The sequence below is a fragment of the Syzygium oleosum genome, unplaced genomic scaffold, assembly GCF_021117445.2.
Source record: "Syzygium oleosum isolate NSW1041296 unplaced genomic scaffold, Sole_v2.1 Sole_v2.24, whole genome shotgun sequence".
NCBI classification, from domain to species: domain Eukaryota; kingdom Viridiplantae; phylum Streptophyta; class Magnoliopsida; order Myrtales; family Myrtaceae; genus Syzygium; species Syzygium oleosum.
Window position 1 is genome coordinate 4,796,680 of NW_026607508.1, and position 14,166 is coordinate 4,810,845.

A 14,166-nucleotide genomic window follows, 5' to 3' on the forward strand; every position below is an offset into this window, starting at 1 on the left:
GCTCTTAGAGTTTCAATACATGGGTAATATAGATTTGATCTTAATATCTTGGTCACTATATGAAAGACCACACAAATTCTCACCTATAGCATCTCGAATGGACGATGCTATATATTTGCATTTACATCAATGGGAGGAAAAGTGCATCATAAGATGAACAGCAGCGGCAAGCCCCATGGTTTTCGAATCTGTTGACAAAACCATCAGAAGATCAGCTCCTTATCAGCCGTGCAAGAAGGCCTAATTTAGCTCAGTCGTACATTTAGGGCACATAAGGTGAGGTCCATAATAGAGTGAAAGAAGTAGGAGGTCATATTGATGAAGGTTCTCTTATCCTTGAAGGTTTGATTACAATGTTCAAAAACAACTAACATTGACTTGCATGGCAATGGACATCATAAAGAAGGCAAAAAATGTACATTGTATAATCAGTAAAGACAAATAATTGATTACAACTAGACTATCTAGTTGACAAAACCTCCAGAAGCAGATATCTCCTATCAAAATTTTTGCATTTTTCTTTGCTTATGGAGCCTTTGATCCAAGCTTGCGCTTTCTGGACGTTTCCGATTCAACTGCCTGTTTTAATTTCTCGAGTGCTGACATAGAAGAAATAAAAACAAACTAAGCTCATATAAAAAAAATTCCATCAGTAGCCCATCAACCAGACACTTATGATTAGATCAAATAAGCATATAGCACAAAAACCCAAAAAAGCCTGCTGAATTCCTGTTGTCATCATTCTATTATCACACCATGCACTACAAAAGACGGAAAAATCAAAAATGCCCACAGTACACAAAATAAGTAAATAGCAGGTAGGTCAAATGTTAATTTGTCATGGCCAGAAAACAAATCTTAAGTTGTCAAGCAGCATCTGTTTTGTGACAGATTGAATCAACAGATTACCTGATGTGTATAAACTGCGAAATGATTCGACTGAGCTGGCAGGAAGTGAGTAAACAGGGCAAGAGTTGTTGTCAGCTTTCTGTAACATCTTCTTGAAACGCTTGACCTAATAAGTGGAAATGGATCCAACAAAATCAAACACCATCAGATTAGTACCTTTGAGAAGCTTAAAATCTCCATAGTAGCAAGACCTAGGAAATTAACATATCTCTTGATTGATCAACATGTCTACATAACTTCAATACTGAGATGCGACTTGCGATATTGAGACTCGTAAAAACTCGCTAAATCATAAGCAGACAAGAATGGGCATGTGTATGTGTGCCTTTACAATCAGAGTTTTATGGTGTTTGCTTGTCCACAAAAAGTTCCTTCCCCCAACAGATATGACAAAGACAATATGGTAAACCAACTAGTGTAAGCAAACATGCTCATGTAAAAAAAAACCACTCATGGAAATGTGACCAAACTTTCACGTCCAAGATCTTGTTGCTTGTCCGTGAAAACCTTCTTTTTTCAGAAGATTTTGTTTCAGAATGAAAAGATGAAATGGCTTTAAGTAAAGCAGAAACTGTGAGGACATGATGGTAAAGCAAATTTACAACAACAGCTTTCATGGATTCTCCGGAATGGCATAAAAATAACAGAGAATTTTGTAGGTTCTGTTTTTAATGGACACTCTGATTCTCATAAACATTGCAAGGGGTATCAAAGTCAAGCAAAACCAAGCCACATGAACGTGCCTGCCCTGAGTCCCAGAATCATAGAATGATAGGAAATAAGAATGAAATTATGTGCTGTGAACAAATAACATACATGCAAGTAGGTTCAGACTCTCTCTCTCTCTCTCTCACCACGCCCACCCCCCCCCCCCCCCCCCCCATACAGACTTGTCACAATCTATCTCCGAGGAATAGAAAACACAAGAAAATAGCCTACCTCATCTTTACGCAACAAAGTGAAGCATCGACCAGTCTGGCCAGCTCTGGCCGTACGGCCTGCCCGATGTATGTATGTCTTTATATACGGAGGCATTTCGTAATTGATGACATTCCTCACCCCTTCAACATCCATTCCACGTGTCATTGCATCAGAGGAAACAAGAACCTGTACATCTCCATCTCGGAATGCTTTCAGGGTTTTACTGCAAGACAGACGTTTACACGTTACTAAAAAATGCAAAAGAAAACAGACTTTTAACTATATTGATTCCATAAACATAAAAGAGCAAGCCAAAGATGCACATATTCAAATACTAGCAGTGTTATGCAGCTAACAGAATCATGCAAGATAATATTTGTTCAAAAATTGACGTTTCTACAAGTTATGACGAAGATAGACTTTGCAACTCAAATTAAGAGTCCTAGAAGAATCTTGATTCTTCTTCAAGTTTAATTAGTGAAGTCATCTATTAGGATTTGTGTATTTTTAGGATTTTCAGTTGGAGTAGTAGGATGTTGTTTTCACTATTTCAACTAATTTTTCTTGTCTAGAGCTTTCCTATTTCAACTAGGAGTAGAACTTTTAGGGAATCTATAAATATCGTTGTAATTATTTCTTTTGAATAGAGTTGGTGAATTATTGCATTTTGCAAGTATTTGCTTTGGGACTCTGATGCAATTCTTCTCTGGTCGGGTCGGAGGCGAAGATTGGCAAAGTTCATCATTCAGCAGTGGGGTCTTAAGCATGATGCTTAAGAAACCCAAGGTTTGATGCTTAGGAAGCTTTCGTTCTGAAGCCTAAAGATTAATTCTTTACTTTGGGACTCTTTCTCCTACATCACACTGCTTCCTTTCCATTTCTTTCAACTGGCATTTTTGCTTTATATCTCACTTATGTTCAATCTTCACCCATATCATAGCCTTCAAGTCAGCAATACAGGTAATGAAATAATATGATTATTAATATATTTGGTAGACATTTAGAGTTCAAGTTCATCTTTCAAATGAAAATTCTTTTTCAGCACCCTGATTTGGCCAGAGTTGTGCAGCTTTCTCAAGAGTTCATGGCTTGTCCAACAACTCCCAAGATGTTGTGTTTCTTCTTCTGTTATCCAGAGAGGAAATTCTCTTAACTTCCTTCTATTCATCATACTTTGTTACATTGATCTCTGTTGCTATGTGATCCTAGGGCTCCACTTACTTGATACTTAACATTTCTTTCAGACAATGAACTCTGATTTACAAGTGAATGAACCATTTCATTTAACATGTACAAAGGGTAAAAATAGGGTGATCACGCATCAAAGTTCATTGCAATACCCTCTATAATATGTATGTTTTTTTTTTGGTCTAAAGATATTATGTATTTGACTGAGGTACTATCCTAACTCCGAAGTTCTATCTCTAAAAGCTTAAGTCCAAAAGTCCGATTCATATTGCACTTTCAATGACTTCACTTGTTATACATCCAATCATATTGCTTCATGATCTGTACATGCATATTAACTTTTCTGTAGTTGTCAAACTTGACTAGGATACACATGGAAAACTTTTATGTAAGAGACTGTTATCCATAGTATGGATGAGCTTAGTGATCTCAAGCAAGCAACTGGTTTATTTTATTTCATACAGAGCACATTTATTGTCCATGAGTTATGGTTCATTTTTATCCTTAGAGGAATATGCAGAGTCATGCATTAAAACTCTTTTGGTCCTTAAATCAAGAGATAGGGTGAAGATGGAAGGAAATCGGTTGGAAACACCAATCAAAGTATAGTATGAAATGCAAGATGTCGCTGAATGTTCTTTAAGATTTGCACAAGTCAAATGCAGATGCCTTATTGCTCATATGTTGAGAGGTGTATTAGCCTTTAGCTTCTTCTAAAATTGTAAATTTAATTTCACATGCTAACAGAAACTGTCTTTGGGCTGCATATGATATTTCAAATAATTCCTGTATGATTTAATAATATCACTAGTAACTACAACCCACATGCAACGCTTATGTATACACTACTAACATAAAAGATAAGGCATTACCTTCTCACAGACTGACGTTGAAGACCGGAATACTCTTTGATCTTGAGTGGCAAGTCAGTAAAAAAATTTAGTAAAGTGCATAAACGATGAGTTGACTCCACAGATGAAGTGAACACAATGCATTTCTCTCCTCCTAAATTTTGCAGAAGGGCAACCAAGTAGATGGGTTTGAGCTTTGATTGACATATCTGCACATATATCAATGCATTACACATGCATGCACCCCAAAACATCAGTCAACAGATAGATCGACTTTACGGGAAATAGCAGTAATAGTAATTTCCAATTAATAGAACACGACAAACGCACATGCACCTGACATAAGGAATCAATTAGAACAGAACAGAATATGAGTGGTTCAAATTGTCTTTCTCGGCAATCCACATACAGCAATCAAGGAACCAATCGATGCCAGTGAAAGGCAAAGAATTTAAACTCTTATCAAAGTAAACAAGATAATATCCTGAAAACAATTAAACTGGATATCCAAGACCAAGGTGAGAAACAAAGGAGTCATATGCAGAACAGGGATGCAATTGAAAATATAAGGAACAGCTATTCTTAAGATATGAATACCAGAGGCATGAGGTGAGAAATGAAGCACAGACTCATGACCTTTAGTAATTTTCAAGCAAAGGCATCATAGACATCCGGCTACCTAAATGGAATGATTCAATATGAGAAAAATTGAGTATAGCAGTGTAGGTATCGGGAGAGTTTCTTTCTTATCTCTGATGCTAATACAAGATTCTGTCTACTAAAGTATAACAGCAGTTAGCAAACTCGTGGGGGTTCAAGTCATAACATTTAAATTAAACAGAACCAAGCCACTAGAAAAGAAAATCTACAAAAATATAGCAATGTCAAAAGAATGTAATATATCAAGATTCGTGGAGTATTCTGCATCTTTGAATTACCAAACATTAAAATAGGCAGAGATCACAATTCCTTTAATTAAGAAAAGTGCACATAGGAAGGACAAGAAGAAATGAATAATCCCAAAGACCAACGAGTTAAAAGATTTTAAAAAGGGCACGAATGATAAATAACAGCAATTCTTCATCTTAGGCTTTATCTTCTCTTTGCAGATCTAAAAAAGGGCATCAATGAAAATTAAAGCGATTCCTCATCTGATGCGTTATCTTCTCTCTTAGCGAAGCTCTAGCTGTGCTCATCCTGAAATAGGAAAGCTCCCTGACTTGTCCTTTGTCTCTCTCCTTAAAAATTACTGCTCTCAATATAACTTATTGAAGTTCTGATTAATTTTACTTTTAGAAGAATAAGATAGTCTATGGATGCAGTCTCCAATCAAAGGTCAACTAAGAAAACTTCTATAATAAAATTATCATAATAAACAACACTGAAAAGAAACAACCAATCCTTATCCCACTAAGAGGAATTAGCTAGATGAATCCTTTTGCACAATTTCCCTCGATTCTATATCTTCTGTCAGATCTAAGTACCCCATATCATCTTCTGCCATTACCTTTTAGACTTTCCCTTGCCCCTTCTAACAATCACAATACTATAGTTGCATCTTCTCGCCAAAAGACCTTTGCTTCATCATTATTTCATTGTAGTGTATTCACATCATTTTGTCCTATTAATAATATATACATACCAGATATAAAGTCCCACAGTTCACAATTGCTAATCCTTGCCCATCTTTTTCTTCAAATTCAAAACATTGCAACTGCAGCTTCTATAAGAAATTAAAGCTAGAATGCAATCATGAAAACGTACAAAAGAGCTAGGTCTACTACTCCAAAGTCCAAATCAGTCAAATTCACTGAAGGAAGCTTCCCATTGAACTGGTGCCTTGCCCCTTGACATATAATTCATATATCAAGGAATAAGCAAGAGCCTTATCATCCCATAAGGACTTGATATCAAAGGTTCTTGTAATGGACACGTACCAGTTTATATGATTCCAACTTTTCCGGAAAACGGTAACGCCTTTGACCGGCCGACAAGAACAAAGGGTGATGCAAATCCAGTTGAGACAGCTTGCTTGGATCCTGGGTCAGCGTAGCTGACAGAACCATCTTCACCAACCTAGGATAAGACTTACCCTTGAAACCACGCTCAATTCCACTGCAACAGTATGAAGCATAGAAACTCCATTAGTGAATGCCAAACAGGGGATTTTTTTGCGACTTTATATGTCTGATTAATACAAAACCATTCAAATCCAAAGAGGTGCGTGAAACTTCAAGGAAAAATGTATCCAGATCAGTTAGGGGACCAAAAGTGGACTTGACCCTTCTTGACTAAACACAAGCAATGCAAATATTGTTCAAGGAAAAACTGTCCAATACAAGAAAGTTCAATAGCATCTCAGCAAAACCTAAGCTATTCATGTGATTATAGCCACTAGAAGAAAGATTTATACAACATACCATCTCCTCATGGTTCTCAAGGAACCAAACACAGGACAAAGATCAGAATTTGAATTCGAGAGCCCTTCATTGTTCGAATTAGTCATTTGAAGCACTGTAGGCAGCCATGATTGATAGGATTCTCTGAGCAATCTATCAGTTTCGTCAACAACCTGAGATGTTTGTTCTATCAGCATATTAGAATTTATATTCCAAACAATAGAATTTGATGGAAATAAAATGGACAATAGAATTCCACATGTAAAGAAGACAGGTCAACCCTAGCACTTACGCCATCTTGCATGTAATTGTGACTTTTATTGAATCTCGACTAGTTACTTTTAAGATATCAGCAAAAACTAGTGAAGTGCCGAGATCCTATGGTTGATGCAGTCAATTAGAATTCAAAACAGGAGTCAAAGTACAAATAAGTATAATCTTGACATCAAATTCAATTAGGACCATGACCTTTTCCTTAAATTTAGTGCACGCAAAAAAGCAAGTTCTTCTTACATGATACCCAGAGTCATTACTGGACAAGGCAGGATAACAAATTATTGCAGCAAAAGATGATAGATGTTATTGTCATCAAAAGTTGAAAAGCCTTTAAGAGGAGACAGGTGCAAGTGATACAGCAATGAATTTAGCAGAATTCTTTACAAATTTCAAAAGAAAACTAAATGACGATTTAGGCCCCGCAAAACAAAGATAAAGTACATCGAATTGTCATTAACCATCTTTTATGTTCAATAAAAAAAAGAAAGAGAAACAAATTTTCCTTTATATGCAAGCTGGTTTTTTCCCTCCAAATCCCAGCCTGGCCCCACCTAAAAAACAAAGAAGGAAAGATAAAAGGAAGATGAAGCAGTTCTTCTTTAGGTTTTCTTTGATTTATTCCCAAAATACATCCAACTTTGGAAACTCATGATGGGATGGATGCTTACAAGGTTGTCAAGTATCACTTTTCCATAAAGAATTAATGGAGAGACCATAAGATCCATTGAAATCGTAAAATTCAAAACTCTTAAAAGAGTTTTAGGCTTAGACACCTTACGGTTAAAGTGATGCATGATAAATGGAAGCCACCACAGATAAACAAATTCCAAATAAGCTTGACACTATAAAACAAAAATGGATCAACCAATGGTGCATCTGGTCTTCTCATCTCCACCATCCTCATCAAAAGCATAATTATTGACATGTAACCTTCATTAAGATCCCCGAAACAACCAGTTTTATTTGCTATCCAACCTCCAAGATCTTTCAAATCGCAATGGTCATTGATTTTCTTGCTAGTTGACCACATCATGGACTTAAACATCATTGTGGGTTTTAGTCTCAATTGGTCTTGGTGGTGAAGAGGCTAGGGCAATTGTATGATTGGCTGATTGGTTTTTAAGTTTTAATGGGTTTTGCATAGTAGACCAATTTCACATTATAACATAAATTTCAAAAAGTGATAAGTGATTTTGTATGATCCAACAAACTGGCAACTTTAAACAAGGGTAGCATAGCTAGTGATTTTAAATTGACACGAGTAAAAGCAACAACTCAAAATTGTATCAACCACAGCTTAGAGGATGGATCGCTAGTTCATGCTCCATTTATCACTCCATTAGGAATGCCCAAAACTTGGCACATGTGCTTCTCCACATTATACAAGCAGAAGCTAATAATTCTATCAGACACTAGGAGACAGAATTCACTCTCTCTTGCAAATTCAGGATAACACAACTCTATAAAAGCATGTAGATTCAATCAGGCCTATAAAAGTTCGGACAGTAAGCAGAGACCGCATTAGGAACTCCATCTCACGATAAAAAATCTGCAATTTATTCAAAACAAATGCATACCAGATAGCAGAGATGCTCCAGAGTAAATCCATGAGTGGAATTAATATGATCCACGAGCCTTCCTGGGGTTGCCACCAGTATATCCACAGCACTTTGTCGCTCAGGTGGAGGACCTTCAGGGTCATAGCAGATGCCTGCCTGAAGCTTCGGTCTCTTTATAAGGTCAGCTATTTCATCAGCAATCGAAGACTGACCAACTGCCAAACCAACAGATAAACCAACAGGAGGTGCAATTGCATCAAAAACTTCTTTAACCTGAAGAAAAAGAAAGAATAATGGTATATATCCAGGAGTGACAAATTTGATCGTTCTATTTGGCCTACTTTGGAAATGAATGACAAAACTTATTAAAAAGCTTCCACAGAGATTGCCAATCTATGAAGAAACTAAATGCAGACAAGGCATTCATGTATCTGGAAATGGCAGATCCACGATATACATTAGATAGCATAATAATCCAGCTCTACAGAAGCACTGGCAACAAAATCAAAAGTAGGTCTCTAACCTGCAATGCTAAGTCTCGAGTAGGTAAAACCACCAATGCACGTAGACATTTTACAGCACGAGTGGATAAAACCTGCACGATTGGCAAAGCATATGCCAAAGTTTTCCCACTTCCTGTCGGTGAATTGACACAAAGATCTCGCTCAAAAGCACCAGGCCCTATTGTCTCTTGCCAGAAACCAACTTGGACAGGGAATAGTGAAGAAATGCCCATGTTCTGCAATGCCCCCTTCAACCTAATTTTGAAAAGTAAACAACAATTAAAATAATAGAGAGAATAACATGAGAGAACATAATGCTAGAACAATGACTGCACAGGCCCTCTGAGAATCACATGATTCTTAGCTTGTCTAAGGTGGCATGAGCTATGCCAAGTCATGCCATCCAGCTTTTTAACTGTTGGAAAATGCCTATAGAGGAGGCTCAACTTCTAAGAAGTCACAAGTGCAGCACCAATTTATCTCAAGTTTTGCATATGGAAGGAACTCCAACAAAAGATTGTTTAAGGGTTTATAATCTCCAGTTGTTTCTATGTTGTTATCTTTAATTCGGCTCTGGACATCTTGTTCTGACTCCACATAGTCTTGTGATGTTTCTCTTTGCTTTTCGTTTTTCTTTCTTTCTTTCTTTCTTTCCTTTTACATTTCTGTTGTACTTGAATTTTGAAGCTATTTTAAATCCTTTATTATGCATCAAGACAAATATATATATACACAGAGCTCAGTGGATTAATTAAATTGAAGGCCTCTTCATGTACTTTAGCTAAATTTTCTAATGTATCCACAAAGATTAACTGAAGAAAGTGATAAATATAAACTAATGTTTGAAAAAAGAGAATTCTAGCATCAAAGTTACGTCTGATCACAGCAACCAAAATTGCCATTTCAGTGGTTCAACCATTTAGCATATTTCAAGGCTCGAGCTTTTTCTATCAGAACAATAACCCAGATCCTGTTTTGTCCTTATAATCTTCAAGGACTTCTCCAAGAAAGGTTGCAAGCTCACTGATGCAGCAGAATCCTATTCCACTGCTCATAGAAAGGAAGATGGAGATGCACTCCTCATGTTCATCTAAGCCCACTTTTTCTTTCCCGTTTCAGAACCATTTCATTAATCTATCTCTCCTAGACACTTATCAGCATCCTTTTATTCCGGCATCATTGATCCAAACGAAGGAGCACACAGAACACAATTTTCAACACCTCCCACCTTAAAGATCTCTAATGAAAAAGGAAAAGTACCAAAAATTTTCAGTGAGCCTTTTTCATGAATTTCGAAATCACTGTGCCAGTACAAACTCAAATCCCTTTCAGCTATATAACTTTCTAAACTAACTACGATTACAACAGACAGCTCCGACAAAACCAAAGCTTTTCTACTACCAATTCTCCCGTGCACATCAAGAAGACGCACAGAACCTCGTACTCAGCCATAGAACTACCTGGGATCAAGACAAGGGACGAGGTCGAGCGAGCATTCTTTGAAAAGACTGACATCGACCGGGCTCCTCATCCATGGCAAAGCAGGCACGCTCCTTGGCCTCTCCTCCCCCATTAGCTCGAAACCCTATAGCAAACCCTAAACAGCCGCCGCTCAAGAACTCTGCACAGTCGAAACCCCTCTCTCTCTCTCTGATCGGAGCTCGGATACAGAGCCGCCGCCGCCGCCGCCGCCGCCGCTCCTGCTCCTGGGTCGCTGGACCTGCGATTAAGTTTGAGCGCGCGCGCTCTCGCTCTCACTGAATGTTTTTCTTCTAAACGAAAAAGGCGGAAGTCTAAATTTATGCTATAATGTTAAATGTAAAATATAAAGAGCCGATAATACAAAGAAGTTTATAATTGTGGTTTTTATATAACAAAGGGAGAGTTTATAGGTAATCAATAGTAGTGTTGTAAATACTTAGAGAAAATAATAAAAATTGTCAAAGGAAATGCTTAGTTGGAAGATTTACGCGGTATATTCATTAAGAGCATCAATAGGAAGTACTCTATATTAAATATTTTATATTATGGTTGATACCTCAAAAAATCCCCAAACTGGTATACATATGACAAATTTATCCCAAACTAATTTTTTGACCATCAAAAACCTCAAACTGGTACACTTATGACAAATTTACTCTCCGTTAATTGGATTAATATAACGAAAAATCATAAACTTGTAAATCTATGACAAACAGAGGGGTAAAACCCTAAACTAGTATACCCGTCAACTGTCACATATCATCCAACTTAGCAATTTGACGATAAAATTTAACGAAAACTAACGAAAGGTAAATTTGCCACAGGTGTACCAGTTTGGGATTTTTCGAGGTATTAACCCTTTATATTAATAGTTGAAAGGAAATATATGATCCTGGAAAATAATCAATGACATTTCTTCATTGGCCCACATCATGCATCATGGGAGGTAAGCTTACTTATCAAGGAAGCCTTAGCCCGGCTAAAGCACTTTTCAGTGGCCCATTGCAATCGAGAAGCAAACGATGTGGCGGACTGGGTTGCCAAAGTCCAACGTAAGAAAAGCCTTCCTCCAAATTGGACCTAATATCCCTCTTAAGCCCTTTGGCCTCTTGTTTGTTATGAAGCTGTGACTATGCGCCCTCAAACTTTATCCAGGAAAAGTACCAAAAAAGTCATAAACCTATTACATTGGTACTAATTCAGTCATAAACATTTCAATTAGACTAATTTAGTCTTAAACCTTTTCGCATTGATATCAATTCAATCCATCTGGCCAATTTAAATCGGAAACCGCTAATATGGACACCGGCGGACCTACGTAGCACAGTTGGCACTGACATAGACAAATTTTATAATTTTTTTAATAATTTTTCAAATTTTTTAATGTTTTTTTCTTTTTTTCTCTTTTCTTTTATTTGTTTTTTTCTTTTTCTATACACTATGGGTCGGCGAGGTCGCCGGCTGACCATCGCCAGCCACAAGCTGGTTTGGGCGAGGGCCATCGTGCCCTTGCCAACCAACGAGCGAGGGTTTCGGCCCTTGCCCAGACCAGGTGAGGGTGGCGACCCTCACCTGTGGCCAACGACCTCGCTAGACAACAATGTATAGAAGAAGAAAACAGAAAGAAAAGAAAGAGGAAAAAAAACAACAAAAACAATAAAAAAATTCTGAAAAAAAGATAAAAAAATTATAAATTTTGTCAACATCAGCACCGGCCGTACCACGTAGAATCGTCGGCGTTCACATTAGCGATTTCTAACTTAAGTTGGCCGGATAGACTGAATTGGTACCAATGAGAAAAGGTTTATGACTGAATTGATCAAATTGAAAAGTTTTGGACTGAATTGGTACAAATACAATAAGTTTGGGACTTTTTTTGGTACTTTTACCAACTTTATCCTAACGATTGAGAACTATATTTCCGGCAAAACAAAAATTTACAAAATGAGAAGGTATCTTAAAGATCCAAAAGGTTATTTACAATCTTCAAAAATCATCCATGATACAATGGCATCACTAATAAAAGAGTTTGAAAGTTTCATGCAGTTCTATGAATTGCAAAAGGCCTCCACACATAAACCCTAATTGTTCTCACCGCACAGGAAGAAAGGCAAGAAGAAGCCTTGAGAGTTGAGAGCACGATCTAGAGCAATATAAAATAGGAGTAAAAAGTGGCGATGACGCAGAAGAGCCAACCTCCACTTCATGGCCATTGGCCAAATAAAATAACCTAAAGATGACGACCTTATCTATGATGAAATGCACGACATGTTGAAAAGGAAGTCACAAATAATTTAAGGAAGTCAAGTAATGCACTGTCTGACCAAAAAAAAAAAGTAATGCACTGCAAAAAATAGTTCTATTGAGGCTCTGTTTATTTCATGGAAAATAAATGATTATGAAAATATTTTCTTAAAAATGATAATTTATATCTATTTAAAAAATAAATGAGTAAAAAATATTTTCATCTTCTACAAAAATGTTTAGATATAAATTGTTGTCGACAATAATAACATTTTTCTAAGCTAATTTCAAGCGATACAAGTGTTCATTTTCAGAAAAAAAAAACTTTCAAATCATTTATTTTTTGCGAAACAAAAGGAACATTAAAAGAAATACAATCTACGGCAAAAGAAAAGTGCTTCTTTTAAAAAGGAAGTCATAATAATTTAAGATAGTTTTCCTTGAACTCGAGCAATTTGAAAAGGATTTTAATGTGTTAAATACTGGAAAAGTACCAAAAAAATTATAAACCTATTGCATTGATACAAATTCAATCATAAACCTTTCAATATGACCAATTTAGTTCTAAACATTTTCACATTTGTACTAATTGATTCCATCGGCCAATTTAGGCCAAAAATTGTTGACGTAAATGCTAATTGTCCTACGTGGTACGATTGGCGCTGACGTAGATATATTTTTATTTTTTTAAAATATTTTTTTCCTTTTTATTTCTTTTTCTCTTTTTTTTTTCTCTTCTTCCATGGCTTGTGCTAGCCCTCAGCAGCCATGGCCTGTATTAGTGCAGGCCATGGAAGAAAAAAGAAAGAAATGAAATGTACCCAAAAAAAGTCCTCACCAGCCATGGCTTGTGCTAGCCCTCACCAGCCATGGCCTGTATTAGTGCACGGTTGAAACCCCTTTCTCTCTCTCTCTGATCGGAGCTCGGATACAAAGCCGCCGCCGCCGCTCCTGGGTCGCTTGACCTGCGATTAAGTCGGAGCGCGCGCGCTCTCGCTCTCACTGAATGTTTTTGTTTTAAAGGAAAAAAGCGAAAGTCCAAATTTATGCTATAATGTCAAATGTAAAATATAAAGAGCCGATAATGCATAGGAGTTTATAATTGTGGTTTTTGTATAACAAAGGGAGATTTTATAGGTTATCAATAGTAGTATTGTAAATACTTAGAGAAAATAATGAAAATTGTCGAAGGAAATACTTAATAGGAAGATTTATGCGGTATATTCAATAAGAGCAGCAATAGGAACTACTCTATGTTTTAGCAAAAAAAAAAAAGGAAGTACTCTATATTAAATATTTTATATTATGGTTAATATCTCGAAAAACCCAAAACTGATATACATGTGATAAATTTAGCCCAAACTAATTTTTTGACCACCAAAAATCTCAAACTGATACACTTATGACAAATTTACTCTCCGTTAAATTGGATTAATATCACGAAAAATCATACACTGGTAAATATGTGATAAACAAAGGGGTAAAACCCTAAACTAGTACACCTGTTAACTCTTATATGTTATCCAACCTAGCAATTTAATGATAAAATTTAACGAAAACTAATAGAGGGTAAATTTGCCACAGGTATATCAGTTTTGGGTTTTTTGAGGTATTAACTCTTTATATTAATAGTTGAAAGGAAATATACGATCCCGGAAAATAATCAATGACATTTCTTCATTTGCCCACATCAAGCATCATGGGAGGTAAGCTTACTTATCAAGGAAGCATTAGCCTAGCTAAAGCACTTTCCAAACTTTAAAGCGGCCCATTGTAATCGAGAAGTAAACGATATGGCAGATTGAATTACCAAAGCCCAACGAAAGAAAAGCCT

At 36.6% G+C, this 14,166-nt stretch overlaps 1 protein-coding gene across 1 annotated transcript; it reads right to left on the bottom strand.

Annotated features, from left to right (window-relative positions):
- Positions 1-514: 514 nt before the first annotated feature.
- LOC115693411 (DEAD-box ATP-dependent RNA helicase 1) lies at positions 515-10,337 on the bottom strand. The gene is made up of 9 exons (XM_030620405.2): positions 10,067-10,337; positions 8,627-8,861; positions 8,122-8,376; positions 6,290-6,441; positions 5,807-5,984; positions 3,891-4,078; positions 1,849-2,053; positions 910-1,015; positions 515-599 (listed from the first exon to the last, which is right to left on the bottom strand). The coding sequence occupies exons 1-9, from the start codon at positions 10,177-10,179 to the stop codon at positions 526-528; spliced, it is 1,506 nt and encodes a 501-aa protein (XP_030476265.2). The 5' UTR covers positions 10,180-10,337; the 3' UTR covers positions 515-525.
- Positions 10,338-14,166: the final 3,829 nt, after the last annotated feature.